This window comes from Camelina sativa, chromosome 7, assembly GCF_030686135.1.
Source record: "Camelina sativa cultivar CO46 ecotype springtype chromosome 7, ASM3068613v1".
Lineage (NCBI taxonomy): Eukaryota > Viridiplantae > Streptophyta > Magnoliopsida > Brassicales > Brassicaceae > Camelina > Camelina sativa.
This window is the reverse complement of record NC_141886.1, coordinates 24,987,616-25,010,560: the sequence shown is the minus strand read 5'-3', so window position 1 is coordinate 25,010,560 and position 22,945 is coordinate 24,987,616. Positions and strand designations below refer to the sequence as shown.

The 22,945-nt window shown below is 35.7% G+C and overlaps 4 protein-coding genes across 8 annotated transcripts; 2 read left to right on the top strand and 2 right to left on the bottom strand.

Annotated features, from left to right (window-relative positions):
• The first annotated feature begins 833 nt into the window (after positions 1–833).
• On the top strand, positions 834–6,947 carry LOC104702086 (kinesin-like protein KIN-14P). Of its 2 annotated transcripts, none has more exons than XM_010417902.3 (20): positions 834–1,047; positions 1,739–2,049; positions 2,170–2,297; positions 2,385–2,468; positions 2,570–2,647; positions 2,736–2,828; positions 2,914–2,943; positions 3,040–3,210; positions 3,297–3,827; positions 3,910–3,991; positions 4,081–4,176; positions 4,283–4,462; positions 4,627–4,733; positions 4,815–4,993; positions 5,084–5,248; positions 5,346–5,599; positions 5,679–5,842; positions 5,925–6,244; positions 6,342–6,484; positions 6,597–6,947. In XM_010417902.3, exons 2-20 carry the CDS (start codon positions 1,818–1,820, stop codon positions 6,653–6,655), a joined length of 3,096 nt encoding a protein of 1,031 aa, XP_010416204.2. In that variant the 5' UTR covers positions 834–1,047; positions 1,739–1,817; the 3' UTR covers positions 6,656–6,947. The 2 variants fall into 2 exon arrangements, with proteins under 2 accessions (XP_010416204.2, XP_087315378.1); XM_087459252.1 differs by having other exon boundaries at positions 4,815–4,994; positions 5,085–5,248; positions 6,339–6,484.
• Positions 6,948–7,156: 209 nt separating this feature from the next.
• LOC104702087 (uncharacterized) lies at positions 7,157–11,574 on the bottom strand. 3 transcript variants are annotated; one of them, XM_010417904.3, is made up of 7 exons: positions 11,295–11,574; positions 10,391–10,631; positions 9,476–10,047; positions 8,791–9,105; positions 8,283–8,687; positions 7,940–8,172; positions 7,157–7,649 (listed from the first exon to the last, which is right to left on the bottom strand). In XM_010417904.3, exons 2-7 carry the CDS (start codon positions 10,537–10,539, stop codon positions 7,398–7,400), a joined length of 1,926 nt encoding a protein of 641 aa, XP_010416206.2. In that variant the 5' UTR covers positions 10,540–10,631; positions 11,295–11,574; the 3' UTR covers positions 7,157–7,397. The 3 variants fall into 3 exon arrangements, with proteins under 3 accessions (XP_010416206.2, XP_087315379.1, XP_010416207.2); XM_087459253.1 differs by having other exon boundaries at positions 8,791–9,102; XM_010417905.3 differs by lacking the exon at positions 11,295–11,574 and having other exon boundaries at positions 8,791–9,102; positions 10,391–10,687.
• Positions 11,575–11,710: 136 nt separating this feature from the next.
• On the top strand, positions 11,711–14,671 carry LOC104702084 (cleavage stimulating factor 64). 2 transcript variants are annotated; one of them, XR_015562332.1, is made up of 7 exons: positions 11,711–12,146; positions 12,295–12,372; positions 12,611–12,649; positions 12,744–13,307; positions 13,383–13,489; positions 13,840–14,028; positions 14,299–14,671. XR_015562332.1 is itself a non-coding variant. In XM_010417901.3 (7 exons), exons 1-7 carry the CDS (start codon positions 12,051–12,053, stop codon positions 14,422–14,424), a joined length of 1,173 nt encoding a protein of 390 aa, XP_010416203.1. In that variant the 5' UTR covers positions 11,724–12,050; the 3' UTR covers positions 14,425–14,671. The 2 variants fall into 2 exon arrangements, 1 of the variants encoding a protein (XP_010416203.1); XM_010417901.3 differs by having other exon boundaries at positions 11,724–12,146; positions 13,409–13,489.
• A 2,267-nt stretch (positions 14,672–16,938) lies between these two features.
• LOC104702083 (transcription factor BEE 3-like) lies at positions 16,939–18,555 on the bottom strand. Its single transcript, XM_010417900.2, has 6 exons — positions 18,097–18,555; positions 17,889–18,008; positions 17,715–17,780; positions 17,548–17,616; positions 17,357–17,434; positions 16,939–17,210 (listed from the first exon to the last, which is right to left on the bottom strand). Exons 1-6 carry the CDS (start codon positions 18,475–18,477, stop codon positions 17,127–17,129), a joined length of 798 nt encoding a protein of 265 aa, XP_010416202.2. The 5' UTR covers positions 18,478–18,555; the 3' UTR covers positions 16,939–17,126.
• Between the last annotated feature and the right edge of the window lie 4,390 nt (positions 18,556–22,945).

The window sequence follows — 22,945 nt, the reverse complement described above, 5'->3', positions numbered from 1 at the left end:
TCGGCCAGTGTAAAGTTGACCGGCGAAAAGAAGGATAAGCTTTTTTTAGCAAGAGGTTTTTAAATCCGAAATATATGCATATATATGTTAAAATGATGTTTAGCGGTGTATTCATACGAGAGTATCTCACTGGAGTCCAGATATTATGTACCAAGAATACGTAGTGCAACTGTGCAAATCTATTTGACCTAAGATTCAGTTTCGGTGCAAAATCCTTTTTACACACTATTTTTCTCGGAAGATATGCTTAAGGTAGATGCGGGAATTCGTTTTGCATTCATGTATCAGTATATATCTTCTGATTTGTACACGTCAAAGTGCGATAGATCGATTCTTAATGGTTAATAAGTATCCTAACACTAAACAAGTAAGAACACTAATTAAAAAAACTAATAATCATTATTAAAATTCAATGTGATAAATAAATATCAGTACGACATTTGTAGTGTTAGTTATATGATTTTGAGTATAAAGTATAACGTAACTCTTTTTATAATGCAAACGACCCCAAGTTAAATATAGAGCCATAAAACTCGACGTGGTGCCCAAAACAAAACCAAACATGGATGGACTATGGATACATAGTATTATATTTTGTCCGTTGGTCGTTGTAACATCTGCAAATCATAGTTATATAAAGTTAAATCGTTTCATAATTTCCAATTCATAATTTTTCTGTTAACACTCTTGTTATGTAAATGATTTTTTTTTCCTCCAATTTTAGCCCAAAAAAATCATAAACGATAGGAGAAGATTGTTGTTGTTTTACTGCCTTCCTCCTACATTCGCGCTCCCTCCCTCTGTACACAATCCCCAAATAAAATCTTTTTTTTGGGGGGGGGGGGGGGATTTGTTTTTCTTATATGTTGTATTCAATTTTCATCATTAAAAAAAAAAAAAAAATTAATCTTTACTATTATCGCTAATAATAATCAAATCAAATCAACCCACATTCCCGTCACGTCTCCTTCCGTCGTCTCTCTGTTTTCCTCTCAAGTTCGACCTTCTCAACGTTCGTTTTCCAATCTTTCCCGAGAAAATTTCAAGGTAAAGAGACCAAAAAGATCGCATCTTTTTCTTCCTCCTTTTCTTCTATGTTGCAGTTTTGCTGATCGCGACTTTAACTGTGTTTTGACTTGGTCTGTCGATGTTGATTTTTGTTTTTTCTTTCTCTTGTTGCACCAATGTCCCTTTTTGTTCATCTTCTGGTAGGTTCGTTTCTAATAGCTTTGTTTCCTTCTTTCTTGCATTGGTTGAAGTTGCGACTTTTGTTTGATCGTCTCACATTCCTGTTTTTATTTTATTTTGTCTTATCTTCGATTATTATGTTTGGCTTGCGTGTTGCTCGATTGATCGATGCTGTACAACGGGTGAAATCATATGAAGTTTACTGGGTATTTTTAGATTAAAAAATCCCATCTTTGAAACGAATTGAATTTTGATCGTCGGGACTTGGTATCATCTGCTTTCAATTTGGGAATATTCTCAATTCATCACAATGATCTCTCTGTCGCAGTGCATTTTTCAGATTTTTGATTGCACAATACAGCTGATTACGATGATGATTATAGGAGATAGTTTTATCTGATCATGTTCTTACTTGGCGAAAAAGAAAAGAAACTGTGCTTTTGGGGATTTTTTTTCTAGTTTTCTGTTTCTATGTTTGTGTGTTGTTATGAATTTTGTCTAATGCTCTTTTTTTTTTTTTTTTTTGTTCCCTCAATCAATCATGTCTCAGGAGTTGTTGGTAAAGAATGAAGCAGTGTTGGGTTTATCATCAAGTGTTTCCATAAGTTTGGTTTGGACCTCGAGGCGAGATGAATCCTATGCGTGATCAACCAGGCAGCCCTTATGGAGATTCAACTCCTCGTAGTCCGTTTTCTCCCTTCTCTCCATTATCTGGTGGAGACGATAGGCATAGGAATCTGCCTGATTCCAAAACTCCTCGTAGTCCTTTCTCTCCTTTTTCTCCATTATTTGGAGATGAAAGGCACAAAAACCTCGCAGAGTCTAAATTTCAGCAAGCCCTTGCCAATTCTGGCCAATTAGGTACTCTTTAGCAAAACACTTTTTACTGTTTGGCTCACTGCATTCTTACATATACGTATGTGTATTTATATATTCTTCTTGTTCAGTGGTTCTTTAATTGTCTTCTTCTGTTTACGGCAGATCCATCTTCCCCTGGATCGATGCACCATGGAGGACACAAGTTTCATGAGGTTTTCCAAATGAAACAAGGGCGTTATGATCTTCAAGCCTCAAAGATTTCTGAAATGATGAAATCAAGTAGCTTAGATGTAGTTTCTCTAACCTTGTTAATGAATATCCGCATGCATTTCTTTTGAAGTGTCTTTACAATGTCATGGGGGTTTTGTTTGATGCAGAACGCTCCTACGCAGTCACTTCTAAGCGTTGTGAATGGAATTTTAGATGAAAGTATTGAAAGAAAGAATGGTGAAATCCCTCAGGTACTACTTGAATGCTAACAATTCAGATCATAATGTATGATGCCTTCATTTATGCTTTTACTTCTTGGGAATTATTCTGACAAAAGCTCTGCAATGATCAGCGTGTGGCATGCCTCTTGAGAAAAGTCGTGCAGGAGATTGAGCGACGTATATCAACTCAAGCTGAGCATCTAAGAACGGTATGATTTTGTTTACTTGAAGAAAGGGCTTGATAGAAATGTTCAACTTCTGGTTTTGCGAGAGTAACTTCTTCTTGTCTACGTACAGCAAAACAATATTTTTAAAACTCGTGAGGAAAAATATCAGTCAAGGATCAATGTCCTTGAAGCCTTGGCATCAGGAAGTGGTGTAGAACATGAGGTATCATTTGTTAATGATGATCTTGTCTGATAAAATTTTACTAATGTGTTACATCTTTTTACTGATGAACTTTTTTTTTTGCCAGATTGCTACACAACAGCTTAGACAGATAAAGGTACGTTATACTGCTAGTTGCTTTGTGAATTGATTTTAGTAAAACGGTATTTGTGACATGAAATTAAATTTTGACATGGAGTTTTCTGTATGTTAGACAGAAAAGTCAATGTGGGAAGAAAAGAAGAAACATGAAGAGGAAGATATGGTTAAGCTAATGAAACAAAATGATCAATACAACCTCGAAATTGCTGCGCTGAAGCAAGAATTGGAGGCATCTAAAAAAGAACATGAACAACAATACTCGCAAATGGAAAGCAAAACAATGGTTCGTACACTATACTACTAGTTTATTGACTAAAAATTGTTTTGTGTCTAAATGGTGTGGTGACATGAATTTTATCTGTATGATAGACAGAGAAGTCAAAGTGGGAAGAACAAAAGAAAAACGAAGACGAGGATATGGCCAAGCTATTGAAAGAAAATGATCAATTCAACCTTGAGATTTCTTCGTTAAGGCAAGAGCTGGAGACAACGAGAAAAGCGTATGAACAGCAATGCTCGCAAATGGAAAGCCAAACAATGGTCGCTACAACAGGACTTGAGAGCAGGCTGAAGGAACTTGAACAAGAGGGAAAAGTGGCGCACACTGCAAAAAATGCCCTTGAGGAAAGGGTTAAAGAGCTTGAACATATGGGAAAAGAAGTACAGACTGCTAAAAATGCTCTTGAGGAAAAGATAAAACAGCTTCAACAAATGGAAAAAGAAACAAAAACTGCTAATACAAGCCTTGAAGGAAAGATTCAAGAGCTTGAACAGAACCTTGTAAATTGGAAGACTAAAGTCAAAGAAATGGAGCAAAAGTCTGAGTCCTCACACCAAAGTTGGAATCGAAAAGAACTTTCCTATAGAAGCTTTATTGAAAACCAGTCTCAGGCACTACAGGTATGGTTATTCAAACTGCTTGCTACAATAACCATTGTATAATACTATAATATATGGCTGGATAATTAAAGCTGAATCCCAGGAGTTGAGGTTCTATTCAAGATCCATCAAGCAAGAAATATTGAAGGTTCAAGAGAACTATACAGAACAGTTCAGCCAATTAGGTGAGATTGATATAACTGATGCTTCTGTGATAAAATTCTCTTGACCTTGCAATTTATGTTGTCTTTATAAAATCAATCTGTCTCTTCAGGAAAGAAACTGGTTGAACTTAGAAATGCAGCCGAAAACTATCACGCTGTACTAACTGAAAACCGGAAGCTTTTTAACGAGCTTCAGGAGCTGAAAGGTACTGAGGATCATGTTATATATTTCTATTTTAATAGTATTGTTTGTACTATGTGTAAGTTTTCTAAATGTGAACCAGTCCTAATTTGTATAGTTATGACTTGCAGGAAACATCAGAGTATTTTGCCGGGTGAGGCCTTTTCTTCCTGGACAGGGTGCACCAAACACAGTGGTCGAGTATGTGGGTGAGGATGGAGAATTAGTAGTGACCAATCCAACTAGACCCGGTAAAGACGGTCTTCGCCAATTTAAGTTCAACAAGGTGTATAGTCCAGCTGCTACTCAAGGTGTGTTCATCTGTTGCCTGTTCTGTCTCTATTCTGCTTCATATTATATCCTTATGCTTTACATTTCGGTTTTGTATGATCTCTGTGATAATACATGGTACATCTCGAGATCTAATATTATATTTCTATCACCAAAGTTCATTTGATATTTTTAATTCTTGCAGCTGACGTCTTTTCAGACATAAGACCCCTGGTTAGGTCAGTACTTGATGGGTACAATGTATGTATATTTGCATATGGCCAGACAGGATCAGGGAAAACTTATACAATGGTATGTTCTCATTGTTCTTTACTGAGTAAGATTTCATAGTAATAACCTGATGCACTTTTACCTTCGTTCCCTTTCTTACAGACCGGTCCAGACGGAGCAAGTGAAGAGTACTGGGGAGTTAATTATCGCGCTCTCAATGATCTCTTTAAAATCTCTCAATCTAGAAAGGGAAACATATCGTATGAAGTTGGGGTTCAAATGGTGGAAATATACAATGAACAAGTGCTCGATCTGCTGTCTTCTGACAATACTCAAAAGAAATATCCTTTGTTTTAAATCCTGGTTCTGTCTATTTGTTTGTTCATTGTTAGCGTGGAGCCAATTATTTTTGTTTTCCTTGACCTGCACACACTAGGGATCCTTTCTACAACTCAACAAAATGGCCTGGCTGTGCCTGATGCGAGCATGTATCCTGTGACATCAACTTCAGATGTGATTACATTGATGGACATTGGACTACAGAATCGAGCCGTTGGTTGTACTGCCTTGAATGAAAGGAGTAGCCGCTCTCACAGGTTCTTCTTCATATTGATCCCCTGGAACAGCAAACAATATGTCTTTTCATATCAGCTCTAAACTTTGTTACACCGAATTACATGATTTTTTATGCAGCATTGTCACTGTTCATGTTCGCGGTAAAGATATGAAGACCGGGTCTGTGCTATACGGTAATCTTCATTTGGTGGATCTGGCAGGAAGTGAGAGAGTAGATCGCTCTGAAGTTACAGGAGACAGACTAAGAGAAGCACAACATATAAACAAATCGCTCTCATCTCTTGGAGATGTGATATTCTCTCTTGCTTCAAAGAATGCCCATGTACCATACAGAAACAGCAAGCTAACACAGATCCTCCAAAGCTCTCTTGGTTAGTTAAATTCATCTAGTAATAATACTGCATTCATGAGTAAGTATTATCGTAACGTATGTTTCTATGTGGCTAATAGGAGGACGAGCAAAGACCTTGATGTTTGTGCAACTCAACCCTGACGCTATTTCATACTCAGAGTCAATGAGTACCTTGAAATTCGCAGAGCGTGTCTCTGGAGTCGAACTTGGTGCTGCAAAGACCAGTAAAGATGGTAAAGATGTTCGAGACTTAATGGAACAGGTAAATAGACACACTTTAGCTCCTGTCTCTCTCTCTCTTACCATTAACTCCAACTTACAATGAATCATTTGTTGTTTTTCAGTTAGCGTCCCTTAAGGACACCATAGCGAGAAAAGACGAAGAGATAGAGAGGCTTCATCTGGCAAAAGAAACTCATTCTCAGAGACTTCAGAAACCAATGCTGAGAAGAAAGAGCATCGGACATACCGATGACATAAACTCAGATACAGGAGAATATTCATCACAACAATCAAGATACTCTGTTACTGACGGTGAGAGTTTAACCTCCTCCGCCGAGGCAGAGTACGATGAGAGACTAAGCGAGATTACTTCTGATGCTGCTTCTTTGGGAACACAAGGATCCATGGATGTTGCTAAAAGACCACCTAAAATCTCAGACAGGTTACAATCACATCTTGTTGTTTGTTACTAGTACTGTTGGTTTTAAAAGATATTTATTTTCTTCATCTAACGTTATAAAAACCGGATTCAATAGCAGAGCCAAGTCGATGACTGCAAGATCATCCACGAGTGTAACACGACCGCTCGATAAACTTCGGAAAGTCGCTTCAAAAACTACATCGACCGTTGCTAAGGTCACATCTGGCTTGTCGTCATCAAGTAAAGGCTTATCGTCATCAAGTAAGCAAACTTAGAACCTATACGATTTTAAGATTTTTCTAAAGTAATTTTGATTAGTTTAATTATCAGATTAATTACAACGACTTTGTCTAATTGATATGTTTTTTTTCAGGCATTAAGAAGACGGGCAGTACTTCTAGTTTGGCAAAGTCTTCAAAGCGGTGGGCGTAAATCACGCTTTTACTCCTAGCCGTCATACATTACACGTAACACTGCATATACGATCAGTTTGTTTTGTTTTTTCACAAAACTTTACATACGTACGCTCATAATTTTTTTCCCATTTAAAAAAAAAAAAAATCGTATAATATATGGCTTCGATTGGTGGGACTAGAAGTTTTGCGAGTTATGTAAAAAATTTGTAAATACATGAATATTATTATGCTCACGGATTCTCTTTATGAGTTTTTTTTTTAACGTTCTTTTAGTAGAAAAATTTATGGAAAACAAATAGTGTTACAAACTTTATTTTGTTATATATATTACCAATCACAACCTAAAAAATCCATCACCATCATAAGTGTGGAACAAATAATTTTTTTTTTTCTCCTTAAAAGTATAATACCTAACCTTGTGATTCCTTGAGTGTACGAGTTCTCTAAACCTAATAAAGCCTGTAGATTACTTAACCAAAAAAAAACTAAAAAGTAAGAAAGATATTAGAGCAAGAAAAGGAAAAACAAAGAGAAAGTATAAAGTATAAAGAACTAAAGTAATCTTACAGTATATCCCTATCTATTTATTCGATATAAAAACTTTTATGGTGCTCTTTATTTGTGGGTTTTGTCTAAAAGATCTCCTACAATATGTGGTGTAAAAACAGGAAGATGAAAAGGAAGAAGAAGAGGGGATGTGGGTGGGGAAAGAATAAAGGGTATATTCAGAGATTTTGATTAAAATAGTAGGGTCAATGTCAATGTGGAGGAAAAAAAAGTGGGGTGGAATCTCTTTGAAGAGCCTTTCCACCTTGAACCATTTTAACTTTGCTCATCTTCTCTTCACACCAATGCAACTTCTCTTCATTCATTTCGTTCATCCTCAACACTCTTGACACCACTTTCAAATCTATTAATCCCATCAATACCTCCATTTCCTCCTCTATACTCATCTTCTTCTTCCTCATGTATTTTCCTCCTTTACGCATCTCTTTCAGTTTCGTCTTTTTCTGTTCACAATAAATAAATATATATTAATTAACATTATGTTGTTGTATATTTAAGATTATGCTCATCAGAAAACAAAAACAAAAGAAAAAGTAAAAAAAAAACAAACAAAAAACATGATAAAATTTGGAAAAAAAATTAGAACATTATGCATCCAGATTGAATATGAATGGTGACACTACACTACATCTCATGGTTAATTATGATTACTTTTTCATTGTGTTTATAAATTAACGAATCATAAAGTAGTGCAATATGTAGAAGTTGAAATATATACTATATATATGCTGACCTTTGTGTTGACTTTCTTCATGAGATGGACAAGGGTTGGATCAACGGAGCCTCGTTTACTTCTCCCAAAAAAGGCTTTGATGATCTTTTGACAAGGCTTCTCTTTATCCGCTTTGAGAAAATTCATGAATGTTCTTATGCATTCCTCCATGATCATCAAGAACGAAGCTGACGATATCCTCGACCTGAAACACTCCTCTTTCTCTTCTTCCTTCTCCTCCTCTTCCTCATAATCTACGTATATAACCAAACTATAATTACATTTTTTGTCGAAGCTAATTAATTAATCTCTAATAATTACCATATTTATAAACAAACATTCACCTCGATGTTAACTTAATTACCTTGGTATTCAGGAACAAGAAGCAATTTGGGAGCAAGTGTTCGCATTCGGGCATAAATTTCTGGTCTTCGTCCATGTTCGTAAGGCTCATTCTCGACGTACCTTTGTAATAGAATATGAAACGTACGGAATTGGTCGGCGATTCCGGCGGGACATCCGACGTCGTTGAAGCTTCGTTGCGTTGATGATCTTTTCCTCTCGAAGTTTTTGTAATTCCAACTTAGAGCTTCCCATGTTAGACATATCTGCGCCACGTAAGCTGATTCTAGTTCCACGTACGGGTTTGGTCTAGACCCATTGCCACCTGGATATTGTTGTTGTTTTTTCTTGTGCCCGTTTGATGATAACTTGTGAACGATTCTCTCCGATATTGATCTTGGCTCCACCATGATTGACTTCAACGATTCTGTAAATGGACATAAATTAGAAAATACAAACCAGGTAGTAAACTTACGTGCATGATGCTTAATATATGTTTTTATTGCATAATGTATGATGGTATTTTTTACCTGTTTCGTGAAGCTTTTGAGCAGAGATTCTAGTGAGAAAAGTCATTTCTTCATCATACTTTTGGAATACGGTGTAAGATTCCCATTTAGGGCAACTCCGGCGAGAGGAAGTTGAGAAAGGGTCGTCGGTCTTCACAGAGTTTCTCCATTCCGATGAACTTTTTGACGTTGAGCCATTCGTGCATGACTCTCCAAATATCTCCCCTCTCTCTTCTTCTTCTTCTTCCTCTAATTCCTCTGCTTTAATCTCACTCATGTCAAAACCCGATACTGGCTGTATCTCCTCGTCATCCTTTATTACCCCATACACTTCTGCTAGCAAAAGAACAAAAAAATCCAATTACAGTTAGCTCAACCAGTTTATTATTGATTTTTAAATCGTAATTTTTTTTATCAGCGAGTGTTGTTAAAAAAAAAATTATCAATTAGTATTTGCCTGTGTATGAATTTCTTTAATGATAAAGAATGTTTCATCAAAGACGTCACGTGAATATACTATAGTACCTAATATAAGTAAATTCGGATATAAAACTTATCTAATCAGCTTTTTAATCCATAATTTATTTAAAAGAAAAATAAATGAAACCAGCTTTGGTTACTTGTAGACATAAAGAAAACAACTTTTGAATTGCATGTGAAGAAAAAAAAACATGTGAAGAGATGAGGAGGGAGAAATCAATAATACCATTGTAGCTTTTGTCATTGAACACCAAACCACTTTGGAAGCTAGAGGGACCACGAGTACTAGTCGTATTTGGTAGCTTACGAACCAAATCCTCGACGACGTCGTATCGTGACACTCCTCCTACCTCTTCATCTTCGTCGTCATCATCATCATAACGATCTTCATGAAGATCTTCTACGCCATCGTCTTCCTCTTCAATCGATGATGATTCGCTGCGATATGGAGAAACATTGGCAGAAGAAAAATGTTCCTCTGTGGAAGAAGTGTGGGAATCTTGATCATCTTCCTCTTCCTCTTCTTCTTCTTCTTCTTCTTCTTCTTCGTGATCATGAGTTTGATGGAAATTTATAAACTCCTTCGTGTATTGATTATTTAGTCCATCTTGAGAACTATTATTGTAAAAAACTAGAGATTCTCCGTCGTCTCCTATATCAGCTATCAAATCCGGATTTTGATCCCTAGATATTACATGGTAACTTGTATTACACGACATCTTTAACTCTTCTTCCTCTTCTTCCTCCCCTTCTTCATCATCGGTATACCATGCCGCCGAATCATATTCATCTTCATTCCTGCGTAAATAAGACATCTATTAGGATTTTTCACCCCATTGAAAAATTAAAAGGTTCCGAAGGTTTTTTTATGATCTAGAACTAGAAAAAATCAAAGAAACTTAGCCATAACGATGAATTTTGTTTTGTTTTAGTTATATGATAAATTCCTATATATAACAAGTAGATATGAGACTACTCTACAAAATATTGCATATATAGTTTAAACAATCTTTAACATAAAACTCAGCAAGAGCCAAGAACTTTGTTTTAGTTATATGCTAAAATCGGAAATACAAGGAAATATATATATGAAACTATTCATCATATGCAGAGTAAAGTAAGCACATATATAGAGAGAAACCTTTGGAGAAGAGGGAAGCCGCCGATAAAGCGTAAGAGCTTGAGGAGGAGGGAGACGGCGGAGTAGAGGAGGAGGAGGAGAAGAAAGAAGGATGCTGAGACATTGATGTAGAGACTTGCTAAGGCTTCTTCATTTGTATAACATTGCATTTTAATTAAATCTCTTTTTCCTCTCTTCTTTATCTTTTTCTATCTTTCTTCTTCTTCCTATCAAATGGAGAGAGAGAGGAATACTTCCTCGGCTACAAAATCAAAAGCAAAGTTTGTGGGTTAACAAAAAAAAAAACAAACATAAAGTGGTTGAGTTGAGTGCTCCTCTCTCTTTTTAATATTTTCTCTACCTTTCCCATATTAATTTGAAATTAATTTCTAATCGTTTAATACATGTTTATATATTTGGACTTCTTATAATCCTTGAGACAAGATTATATACGCTTACTCATTCCTTAAAGGGCATGCTGAAATTATACCAAGTGCCAAGTTTAAAGGTTATTGACTCCCTTGAGATATCTTCTAACCCATATGTATATTTTTTTTGGTAGGATCTAACCCATATGTATATTAAATACATATTTCATAATCATATGATTATTGTTACGAGATGAAATGATTATGAAATAAATATGGGTTATATACCTTATCACAAATCACATTTCGGCAAAACATTTCTAATTTAACATATTCTGCCATTGCTTAATGACGATCAAGTTTATGATAGGGAAAGAAAACGCCATTCCATGAATTTATTATTTTGTTTAAAGGTTTATAAGTTTTCTTTTACATGTTTTCTCTCACTGTATATACCATTACTACGACCTACTAAATTATGCGTCTACTACTGTCTATCAGAGAATAAAAATACACAAGTTAGATAAAAGAAAATGATTTTCTTACACAAAACTTACAGAGCATGTGGTGTGGAAGAGGAATGTACGTAGTGGAAGACTCTATTTTTTACATGAAAGAATAAAAAATAAAGCTGATGATGTTTACCGACTTACTAAAGGCAAGAATCCAATATATATTGTATATTATGGATAGATATAGATAACACGAAATAAATAAATTATCGCGTACGAAAAATCATGGATGGAGACAAAAATAAAAAGAAGATCTCTCTACAAGAAAGTGAAGAGGCCAAAACCGTGTCACACGCTTCTCTCACTAATGTAAACTTGTGTTTATAAGCTTTTGCTTTTCCAAAAGAGATGTTTATATTATACAATATACATGCATGTTACGTGTACAATTAACATGGTACATGTAAAGAACATTTTTAATAAATTTCATATATTTTAACTTGCATATCTAATGCACGTCTGTATTTTATAGTTGTGTTTAATCAAATTGAGAGTGTAAGAACTTGAGAAATATGGTTTGATGCTCTTGAGAATTTTTAATAAATGAGTATGATTTGCGATTATTTAGAGGGGAAAAAAAAATCAAATTGCGAGTGAGACTCTAGTTGATCTAGAGTCTTTGGTTATAATACTGGCCTAGATTTATCATTTATATTAGTCGTTTAAAAGTAAGTGGGTCGGCTTGATAGTATAATGGGCCTATTTTTTGTTAGGCCCAGGTTTGTTCTCAAGTTGTACTCTGTGTTGCGTCTTTAACATTCAGGTTAATCTCGGTAGCGACCAGCGGGACCGAGGAAGACCATGGCGGGTAAGCAGATCGGCGGAGACGGCGGTTTACCGGCAAATCTCGCCGGAATGACCAAAAGTCAGCTCTACGACATTATGTCGCAGATGAAGGTGATCTCTCTTCTTTCTTTTCTCTACTTACATCAGCTACAACACTTTCTCGAGAGTTTTAATCCCTTACGGATTTGAATATAGAGCAATTGTTTTCTTCTTTGTTTCTAGAATTCTAAATTTGATTAAATCGAATCTGATGGTGCAGACGTTGATTGATCAAAACCATCAACAAGCGAGGGAGATTCTGATTCGGAACCCTCTTTTGACGAAGGCTCTTTTCCAGGTTCTTCTTTAACTTCCCCAAACTCAATATATGTATTTCGTGCGGTCTATCAAGCAATGAGGAATTCTGATTAGGAGCTTCTTAGTTGAGTATTTTGATTCGACTACTTTGGTTTTAGTATTGTTGAGGAAGCAGTTTAAATTAGGGTTTTGTGTCCTAAACATATCTTTATGTTTATGCCAGTTTCAATATTGCATTTATAGATACATATGATGATGATGTATTTGTTGAATGCCAGGCACAAATCATGCTTGGAATGGTTCAGCCTGCTCAAGTGGTATGTAGTTGTATCTTTGAGAAACAGTCTTTATAAATCATTTTATTTGTGGGGTGTGTCATGCATCTTTAAATTTACAACTCTGTTTATCTAGGTTCCTAAAGTTGAACCACAAGCCGGGCAACAACAGCCTCAACAATCTCATCAATCTATCCCACCAAAGCCAAACGTTCAAGCTCATATGTCATCTGTTCAAGGCGGAGTCGGCTTACAAGAGCCAGCTGCTACAATGCAGCCACAAGCCCCGATTAGGAAACACCCAACACCGCAGCCAATGCCTATGCCTCCTCCTCCTCCTTCTGTTTCTGCAACTAATAATGCACCATCACAGCCTCGTTTTTCTCATCCCCAGCGTCAGGGACATCTGAATCCTTCTGTCAATTCTTTGTCTCATCCACAGTCTTCTCAAGTTCAGAGCGCGCCTCCTCCAGCTCCCCATCATCCAACATCCCAACCAACTCCTTTTCATCATCTTGATATACCAGCTTCCTCGACTCAGTTGCAGCAACAACCTATGCACTTGGGTGGAGGTCCTCATTTGACTCAGCAACAGCCTAGACCATATCATCATCAATATGGAGCAGCCCAGACTGGTCCAAACACTGGGTTTCAGCACCATGGGGCACCTCCTCAGCATCTTTCTCAACCCATGTTTCATGTGAGTCAGAGTTATGAGTGTTCTCGATTTTCTTTTGTTCACCTCATTCTGATTTTTATGTATTTGACTGACTAGAGCTTGCTGTGTGAGCCAATTTACAGTCAGGCAATAGACCTTCTGCTTCTGGTGGACCTCAATTCCCGCAGGGGCAGCCACATCTGTCTAATCAGTCACCATATCAGGTATTTACTCTCTTAATTGTCTAAACCTTTAAATGATATGTTCAATTGGTTTGATTATGAAATTATGTTGCTTTATCTCTGTGATTTCTTCTGAGGGCTACACCTTCAATGAGCAGATTCATCCTTTAATGAGAATTCTTTCCAACATCTTTCATTGTTATTCATATTAAGATATGGGAAAGATTTTCTTCTGGCAATAATTTTTCTCATCTTTGTCCATTATCATTTCTAGTTCTGATTGCGTAAATTCGTGTTTCTACTTTAGATAATTAATAATCAAACTGGAAAATTGCGCAGGGTTTAGTTTTGCTTATGGGTTTCACTGCTTGTAACCTTGTTTATTATTTCAGGGAGGAGGTCAATATCGTGGAGACTACAGCAATAACCAGCTAGGAGGTCCAATGGCTGCAGACAGAGGAACTTCTTGGATGTCTGGCCAATCAGAGAGCTCAAGCATTACTCATCTCCCAGGCTTAGGACCGGTGCCTCCACCAAGCCAAGTTGGGCCTGTAGGTGGCCCACCACCTCGCCCTGGACCGGTAATCTACCTTCCCCTATTTCAACTGAAAGACACAGCCATTGAACCGTTATTGCCGCTAGGAAATATATTCATGTCGAATCGTTTAGTTGTGTCTTTTGCCGCAATTCGAAATGACAAAATGTAGTTCTATTATGGCCCCCATCCTAAATCAATCAGATAAGACGTTGTAGTTGTGCTTTTGCCGCAATTCGAAATGACAATCTCTGATCACATAGGAAAAGAGCTTTGGTTATTTTTGCTGATGGTTGTGTTTTTCTTATTTGTGCAGATATCTGCAGAGATGGAGAAGGCATTACTTCAACAGGTGATGAGTCTGACGCCAGAGCAGATCAATCTGCTGCCACCAGAACAGAGAAACCAAGTCCTTCAGCTTCAACAGATTCTCCGACAGTGAAGGTCATTGATACCGTCGCTTGGTCTCCATGTTAGAACTTAGGAGAGACAGGTGTTGGCTTTGTAAGGTCGGAATTAAGTTTGGGATAATTTGTAAAAAAAAAAAAGAGGTAATTAGTTTTTTTCCAAGTTCAAGTCTATCATCCCTTAATGCTTTGGTAATGGAGAAAATACGTGTGCTCTCTTTGATTTAATGTTCTGTAACAGTTTTCTTATTAGTTATTATTACTTTCAAAGATTCGAAGTCAGTTCTTTTGCAGACTTTTTAAGTTAACTCTTGTTTAACCATCTGTGTAACTAAGAAAAAGAAATATCATTTGAACATACATGATACAGGTTATGATTCAGTTAATTGTGGTGTTACTGTTTATTCTAGTTGTTTTAGTAGATATTTTATATATTATGAAAGTATTAAGACTACTTAAGTAAGTGGAATAGAAGATTTTGTGGGATAAGATAAGAGTCTTAAATTCTTGATTCTTAACACTAAAGAGTTCAGAGTTTGAGGAGCTAACAACAACTCCACAAACAAATGGAGTCACTTACAAAAATTTGGTGGTTGGTGGTTCCCCACAGTGTTTTTGGATCCTTGAACTTGCCCATTTCTGTTCTCTGCCACCAGATGATGTGATCACCAGATCTATTAATAGAATACTTGTTGGTCCCAAATATTTATTTCTTTCCCAAAACTATCCCCTCCAAGTCCCCAACAACATATTGAATTATATATTTTTTCTCTTATTATTGTGTTAAACATTTGTTTAAAGGTTTAACAGAGAATCCCTAAACTTATACTATATGTACAAGGAGAAAATTTTGATTCTTTGATATGTGGATCAATCAATTTCAGAATGTAAATAATCTTATAAAAAAAAATAGATAATGTTGTAGTAACTAGTAAAGGTAGTATATCAGTTTCAAAAAAAAAAAAAAAAAGTAAAGGTAGCATATATCCAGGTAGAACTAGAAACAATCAACCACTATGCAAATGAACTATTCAAAATTAGGCAATTAAATGAATAGAAAACGCCACTTATTTTTCATCGTCTTTAGGGTCAAGTAATGGTCCATTTCAAGCTGTCCTCCCTAGTTTCATGGCTGCATACATTGCATCTATGCTTTCTTTTTTTCTTTTTCCTTGTTCTATATAATTATCCTCACATTTCAGTTCAAGTTTTATCTTCTTCTTTCGACTAATTTATTTTCCAACTATCAAGTATTTCATCTTTAAAGCCCTAAGCTAAGGCACAACCAATTAGAGAGCAATACATGCCATGGACTCCACTTCCACCTTTTATAGAGTTTTCTCTTATATTTTTGACCATTAATGAATATGCTTATCCAATTGCACAAAAAGAAAAATATATTTAACATTTGATGATGTACCACTAATAGTCTATAATACTACAAAACTAAGGAGTATATTATTGGTACATGCTAAAAGAAGAATAGATATTTAGTACTAGTTCACAAATGTTTTTCCCAATCATGATTATGATGAATTGGGAACATCAATCACCGTCTATGAAAGTCACTCAAGCAATTATTCATACAATAACAAAGGAAATTAATTAGATAAGTACAGATTCCACAAAAAAAGGAAGACAAATCTTTAGTTGCTCCACGATTAAACACGTCCCTTCGAAATACACAATCCACAATCTTCCACAAATTGCATAAACCTATACCTATCTTTGTCGTTCTTGTGTTTCGTTTGGGAGACATGCATCATTATTAATCTTTCTTTCGATAGTAACAAGTGAAGGGTAGTTTTGTCATTTTCGTCTACTGTTCCTGCTGAGGTCCAAAGTCCAGTTGTTGTGTATTCGAGTTTATCATCTTTGCTTGTCTTTACTTAACCCCAATCAAAGCTGATGTTGCCATTTTTCATCTCTATTATTGTAATTCCGATTTTTTAAAAGTATTTTCTTTTCCTTTTTCTTAAAACTGAGATTTGATGACTATTGTTTTGGACGTTCCATACTTTCCAGCTGTGGCTGATTAATTTTTTTTTTTGCTTTCCAAATTGTCTTAAAAAAAAATGAAAAATTGAAGAGGTTTCTTTCTGTGTTAAGGGCAGCTATTTTAGTCATCTTGTCACCTAATGGAGTATCTTCGAACTTCTGACATAATTAAGTACTATTTTTAGTAACTGTTCGTATCTTAATAATCTAATCGTATACTATTAGATACGTCTGATATAAAAAATTTAACGACATAAAACATTTCTGATTACTATCCACTAAAGTGTGATTGATGAGGCTTGTTACAACTTTCAAAACACTTTAACAATCAATAATATTGTCAAAATTATTGTCGGATCATACTAAAATTTATGTCAAAATTATGGTTGGATACACTGACACTTATTCATTAAGTTCCACACGGTATAGTTTTGATCCACATATATATATCCTCTCACTTTCTTCCGAGATCATCTAACCAATTCAATTCCCAATTTCCTTTGTTACTGTTTAAAAGATGAACAAGAAACATTTGTCTTTGTCCGAACTTGTTGAATTGCAATCTCTAGGCACTATATGTATTTGTAATGTCGAAATTACACAAGTATACATATTTGGGTACATACTTATATGGCATCGAGAATTTTGAATAATATTTTAAAGTTTTTTTTTTTTTTTTTTGTAAATCCAAAAAAGGATAAAATTAGAAAGACAAAAAAAGGAGAGCAAAAAACAAAAGTCAAAGGGTCCATGATGATGAATGGAAGACAGGATTCCCATCCCTTCCTTGCCCCATCTCCACTGCCTCACGTGCCTTTGCCCTCTGCAAAAATATTATATTTCTAATTAAAACCGAATTTTAAAACATATAATTCATCACACCATAATATTAAGGAAGTATATATCATATCGCACTAAAAAATTTCTAATTATAATATTCTAACTAAACGTTCAAGATTAATAATGTACCTGCATGGACTCCACAGCATCAGTTTCCGAGTTAAAGTCATAATACGAACTTGCTGCTGTAATCTTCATAGATAAAAACTGTGTTCATCGATCACAAAAGAAGTGAAGCGAATTAGTAATTTTTTAAATGAATGGAATCGGTTAAATTAGACAATAATCTATAATTTTTGAAAACATTATTATTATCATACCTCGACTTGATTTTGCAATGACTGGACGTAATTGATTATCTCGTCCAGCATAGTAGCCATTCCCATTGTCTACATCACCAAATTATATATCCAATAAAAAAGCTTATCAAATATATTCTTATAGTCTTAAAAAAGCTAATTAGATTTCAAGTTCTCATAATCAATACCTTATAACATCCGGGGACTATATCTTGCAAGCATTTCAATCTCTCGTTTATTTTTCCTCGCCGAGCCTGAAATTATAATATGTTAATAGTTTTCATCATTATCATTTATGATTAATAACTTCTAAACTAGTTAATAAGATATGTGTCTTTTTAACTATATAATCAATATATTACCCGCTCTGCTATGCTGTGGCTATCAGTGGCTTGGCCTCTTCTGGCTCTAACATGAACAACTTCTCTCTCTTTCTCTTCTTCTCTATTCTTAGACCTCTTCCCTCTCTTTGAAGACGAACTCTGTGATTTTAAAAAGACAAACATAATTAAAATAATGGAAACTCATGAGAGTTTAATTGTATATGTGCGATTAGGGTTTCGAGGTTACATTTTTGGTCAAAAGTTTTCCATTTAGGGAAACTTGAGCAGCAGAAGAGCTAGATAGAGTTTGATCAGAGACACTGTTCTCCGAAGTAGACGCAGCTTCCATAAATGTTTTTCTCTTCTTCGTATCGACCTTTGATGAAGACTCTTCGTTGTTATGAGCATTAGAAGGTAAAAAAATCCCTTGATGATGATGATTAAAATCATTCTCAGGAGTTTTTCCGGGAAAATGATTTGAGATTTGATGATGAAAGAAGAGAGAGTCGAGAGGAGAAGAGAAAGGAGGAAATGTTTGGAAGTGATGAAGAGTGTTGCTGAGTTCTGCTAGTTGTGTTATGGGATCATCCATCGTATATGTCTGGAAATCAGAAGAGAGATTCGCCATTACTGATGGATGAGTAGAGTTTCAATTGTATAAAAATATTGATTTTTTTTTTTTTTTGGGTTAAAATAGAAAGTGGCTGTTTTTGAGCGAGTGACTAAGTTTATATATAGACACTATTTTCTAGTATAATTGTTTTAATGAAAAATTGGAATAAAAGTGGGGTTAATTCAAAAAAAAAAAAAAGAGGAGTGAAAAAAAAAAGAGAGGAGGGCCAATGAAAGTGAGAGTAATGGGATTTTTGTAATGGAGTTGGTCCCGCATAAATTGATCAGGAGATATGTATCCAAATAGAGTAAGTGGGGGCAATGTTTTGGTAGTGGGATTCATTAGCACTGTTCTTCATTTCTCAAGGGGGAAGAACTTAAAATTAGACCTCATCGACAAAAAGGTATATATGTTTTCAATTGGTGCCTTTCTCTTGCTTTATTTCTTCTTCTTCTTAATTTCCCTAATCTATTGTCACGAACGAACGATTAATTGTATTATTTTACATAGCTAATCGTATTAACCCTTTAACGACGATTTAACTTACATTTTATAATATTTGACCCAAAAAAAAAAGAAACACTTGCATTTTATTTTTTTGGTTCACAAAACGCATATGCATGGGTATGGAGACGGTGGTGACGCAACGCAACGATTAGACTAGCTTGAACGACGACTAACCTATAGTTCCTGGTAAATTAACACACATATATATATACATATATTTATACAAAATTTATTGAATAATTATAACTAATTAGGTCTAAGTTGAAACTTAAAAGGTCTAGAAATCCTCTAGTCAATGTAAGTTCCATATAGCCTCTCGTTTAACTGATAAGAACGAAACTATGAAACTCTCCTTCTTATTCTCCGATACACTGTTTTACAAGACTAGAGCCATCGGCACATCACCGATTCATCAATTCTATCTCTCAAGCAACACATATGTCACTTCTACAATTCACAAACACTGCATAAAAGAACTACAATGACTGTTCTCTGTTTATATACCAATGTCTTCGGTCCTTTGCACGTGCTTCTCATGTGCTTATCAATACTCCCCCTTTGAAAACAGCTTGTCCTCAAGCTGTGGAAAAAACAGAAACCTAATGAACTGTGTGTAGTATCATCATATCGCCCTTTCCCAGCTCTTTCTCCACAACTTCTTGCTAAAAGATGTCAAAATATGTTGTCTTGCAAGGTTTTACTATAGGCAGATGTTTCCCTGTTCGAAACGTTTCGCTAGTTTGTATTTTGAACTTAAAACCACCATTTCTTGCAAAATTTTCTCCTCCATAATCCTGAACGACCCTTTGAATCTGCTCCAATGCTCTTTGAATGATAGAATCATGCTTGATCATCATGTAGACGGGCTGCTGCGGATTTGTTGGGGTGATTGACAGAGTCAACAACATAGATGCAAAAGTTGCAAGTTGAATGACTTGCCCAATCTGAGACCACCACACATCAATCTGTTGTTCGATTTGGAACTTGTAAACAATGACGAGTCCATGCTCTTTGTTCTGTCCCTTGTCTCTCCAACGATGTCACAAAGAAAAATACCCTCTCTTGTCAACAGTTGCAGCAGAGCAGGTGCCATATGTAACATCACTTCCACGTGAATTCTTCTCAATTATCAAGACTACTTTTAGTTCCTTAGATTTCCATTTGTGCTTTACATCGGTCTCACCAAAAATAAGTTGTGCTAATATACTTAGATTCACTTTGGCAAATGTACTATCCACACGCTGTTCCATTCTATAAAGCATCCCTGCAACCGCTACGGTTTCAATTATCATCTTGTAGGTAATCTGCTGCAGCAACACAATATCACTAATAGATAGTCCTTGAAAGCCCTGCAAGCCGTCTCTTGTTCCTTTCGCATCTGCAACTATATCTAGAAACAATAGTTGTTCGGGTGCTGAATTTTGTGCCTCCAAACTGTTCTTGAACTTGAACATCCATGACTTAGGAAACTTGCTCATCTTCTTATGTTGCAGTAAGTTGTACCCTCTAAGAGATATTTGATCGAACACTTGGTAGCCATAAGGGTCCATCTCGCTACCATACACAATCTGAAACTGAGCCGCAACATTTCCATCAAAGAACAAGCTCAAATCTGTGTTTGTTAACCTCACCTCAACTTCTTGACTCTTTGGCGATTCTTCAGTAAAGATCCATGCTACTTCATTAAGAGCTTCAAAGATTGGATTCTCAACGTGCTTTTCCCCAAGTTTTCTATTTGCCAAAACTGAATCCATTCCAGAAAATCCTAACTGAAGAACACTACGGCTAGGTTCCAAGTCAGAGATCAATACCTGATGTTGCGTGTTGAATTGATTCTGGACCAACGATTCTTTGTGAAAAATTGCTTCTTCACTGTGAATTGTAACTTTTTCTGCAGCAGAAGTTGCTATTGATACACATTCATTGGAAACAGCCGAAACAAATGTTTCTTGAATGGCTTTCTTCTCCTGACGCGAGCCTTCCTCATTGTGAATCATATCAGCCACCACAAATTCTGGTTCAACACTCCTGTCAGCTTCTAGATCGTCTCTTTGCTTCTTGATGAATTGTTGTATCTTACGTTCGTTCTCAAGCATCATCCTCATTTTTTCAGGATCGTCTCTTTTTCCAAAACCCAGTACCAAAACATCTTTCAAGTCTTCCCAGCTTTGGAAAGGCATAAACGATTGTCGCCATTGAACATGACCGTCGGCTTCACCTTCGAGAAGACTATGTGCAAGATTCAGTTTCTCATCCGCCGTGAAATTCTCTTGAACAAAGAAATCCTCCAGCCATGAAATCCATGGTCATAGTTCACCGGCAACACCATCGAAGATGGGAAATCCCTCAAGACACATTGTGACTAAAATCCCCAAATATCTTGAAACCCTAACTTTCTTCAGCGTTTGATTCGATCCGTGTTCACAAGCGCACCATTTGATAAGAATGAAACTATGAAACTCTCCTTTTTATCCTCCGATACACTGTTTTACAAGACTAGAGCCACCGACACATCACCGATTCATCAACTCTATCTCCCAAGCAACACATATGTCACTTCTACAATTCACAAACAATGCATAAAAGAACTACAATGATTGTTCTCTGTTTATATACCAATGTCTTTGGTCCTTTGCATGTGCTTCTCATGTGTTTATCATTAACTAGGTTTGATTTCTTCTGACTGGTGATCGACCACGTTTTTCTTTCTGGATTCTTACAATAAAGTTAGGTTCCTATCAATATAAGTAAATTAATTGATCGAACCTATCACTATACCTATTATATATCAACTATAGACTCCCAATCACATGCAATTTACATATGCATTCAAGATTGTATCTAACTTGTTGTTTTGACTTTGAGCATTGCTATTTTTAATATTGTTAACATATATAGGAAACCACCGGAACTACTGTATAACAAGCATACATGTTCGAATCATGTGATTACTTGTTTGCCAACTTTTTAAACCCGTTGAATTTTCAAAGTACTTTTGGAACAGACCACAAATTTAACGTTTTGAACGAGTATTAAAGGTTTGGACTTTTAGTCCAAACTTTGGACTAAAAATAGCAGCGAACTCAAATTTCAAACTCTGAATTTATTTTGACTAACAAGACAACTGAAACAGATAAACAAAACTCAACTTAAAGAAAGAAATCCAAACGCGACATAACTGAAGAAAACAGTAACCCGAATACAAAATGTTTGCTACATCACAAACTCTACATAGCATACAAGGGCCCGACCAAGAGCGTGTTACGTACTGGGCCTAAAAAATAAAGTAAAGTATTCTCAATTATAAACATAATAGTAGAAACAAAAAAATGTTCAAAAGTTTTGCAACCATAAGACAAAAAGAGCATATAGTAACCCTTACATTCAGAAGACTTTTACTAAGAGATGTTTATTTTTAAAATTTGAATATATTTTGAGGTCTAAAACACTATAGTCTGCTGGTTGTAGCCATGGACTGGACTGGTAGCACACTGATAATTAGTAAACGGATGTTGGTTTTGTTCAGGTTGGTACGTAGTTGCTAGTTGGGTTGTTTCGGAAGAAATTTAAACTAACCCATGAAATTTGAATCCATCATTTAATATTAGGGACAATATTAACTTATGAAAAAATCTCCAACTTTAGTTTCTACGAATTCATATTGTAAAATTTTCCCTTTTAGTACAGCTTATTTTTGTATGAATATATACTCGTTGGCTGTTGCATGCACATGATACACCCAATCAACATATAGAATGCAACCAATAAAACAAAATCACATATAGCTTAGTTTTAGTTTTGGAAGAAAAATCTGATAAAAACATGTCGTTAGACTTGTTTGCTTGTATAACTTTTACTTCCTTATTTCTTATAGTCAGTAGCTAGGAAAACAAAAGGTCATATACAAGTCAGTAAATAGGTTTGTGCCAAACTGTTCTTCTTTAGGAAGATGGAAATTGAAAGTTGAAATTATCGC

Excerpts from the sequence above, each read along its gene's own strand:
- LOC104702086 (XM_087459252.1), top strand. The coding sequence starts at position 1,818 with ATGAATCCTATGCGTGATCAACCAGGCAGCCCTTATGGAGATTCAACT. Across the intron at positions 2,050-2,169 it reads TGCCAATTCTGGCCAATTAG|ATCCATCTTCCCCTGGATCG; the intron begins GTACTCTTTAGC and ends TGTTTACGGCAG. Across the intron at positions 4,995-5,084 it reads CTGACAATACTCAAAAGAAA|CTAGGGATCCTTTCTACAAC; the intron begins TATCCTTTGTTT and ends GACCTGCACACA.
- LOC104702083 (XM_010417900.2), bottom strand. The coding sequence starts at position 18,477 with ATGGCGAATCTCTCTTCTGATTTCCAGACATATACGATGGATGATCCC. Across the intron at positions 17,435-17,547 it reads CATTGCAAAATCAAGTCGAG|TTTTTATCTATGAAGATTAC; the intron begins GTATGATAATAA and ends CGATGAACACAG. Across the intron at positions 17,211-17,356 it reads ATGCTGTGGAGTCCATGCAG|AGGGCAAAGGCACGTGAGGC; the intron begins GTACATTATTAA and ends ATATTTTTGCAG.
- LOC104702084 (XM_010417901.3), top strand. The coding sequence starts at position 12,051 with ATGGCGGGTAAGCAGATCGGCGGAGACGGCGGTTTACCGGCAAATCTC. Across the intron at positions 13,308-13,408 it reads TTTCTCAACCCATGTTTCAT|TCAGGCAATAGACCTTCTGC; the intron begins GTGAGTCAGAGT and ends GCCAATTTACAG. Across the intron at positions 13,490-13,839 it reads CTAATCAGTCACCATATCAG|GGAGGAGGTCAATATCGTGG; the intron begins GTATTTACTCTC and ends TTATTATTTCAG.
- LOC104702087 (XM_010417904.3), bottom strand. The coding sequence starts at position 10,539 with ATGCAATGTTATACAAATGAAGAAGCCTTAGCAAGTCTCTACATCAAT. Across the intron at positions 10,048-10,390 it reads GGCTTCCCTCTTCTCCAAAG|GAATGAAGATGAATATGATT; the intron begins GTTTCTCTCTAT and ends TTATTTACGCAG. Across the intron at positions 8,173-8,282 it reads TCTTGTTCCTGAATACCAAG|ATTATGAGGAAGAGGAGGAG; the intron begins GTAATTAAGTTA and ends TTATATACGTAG.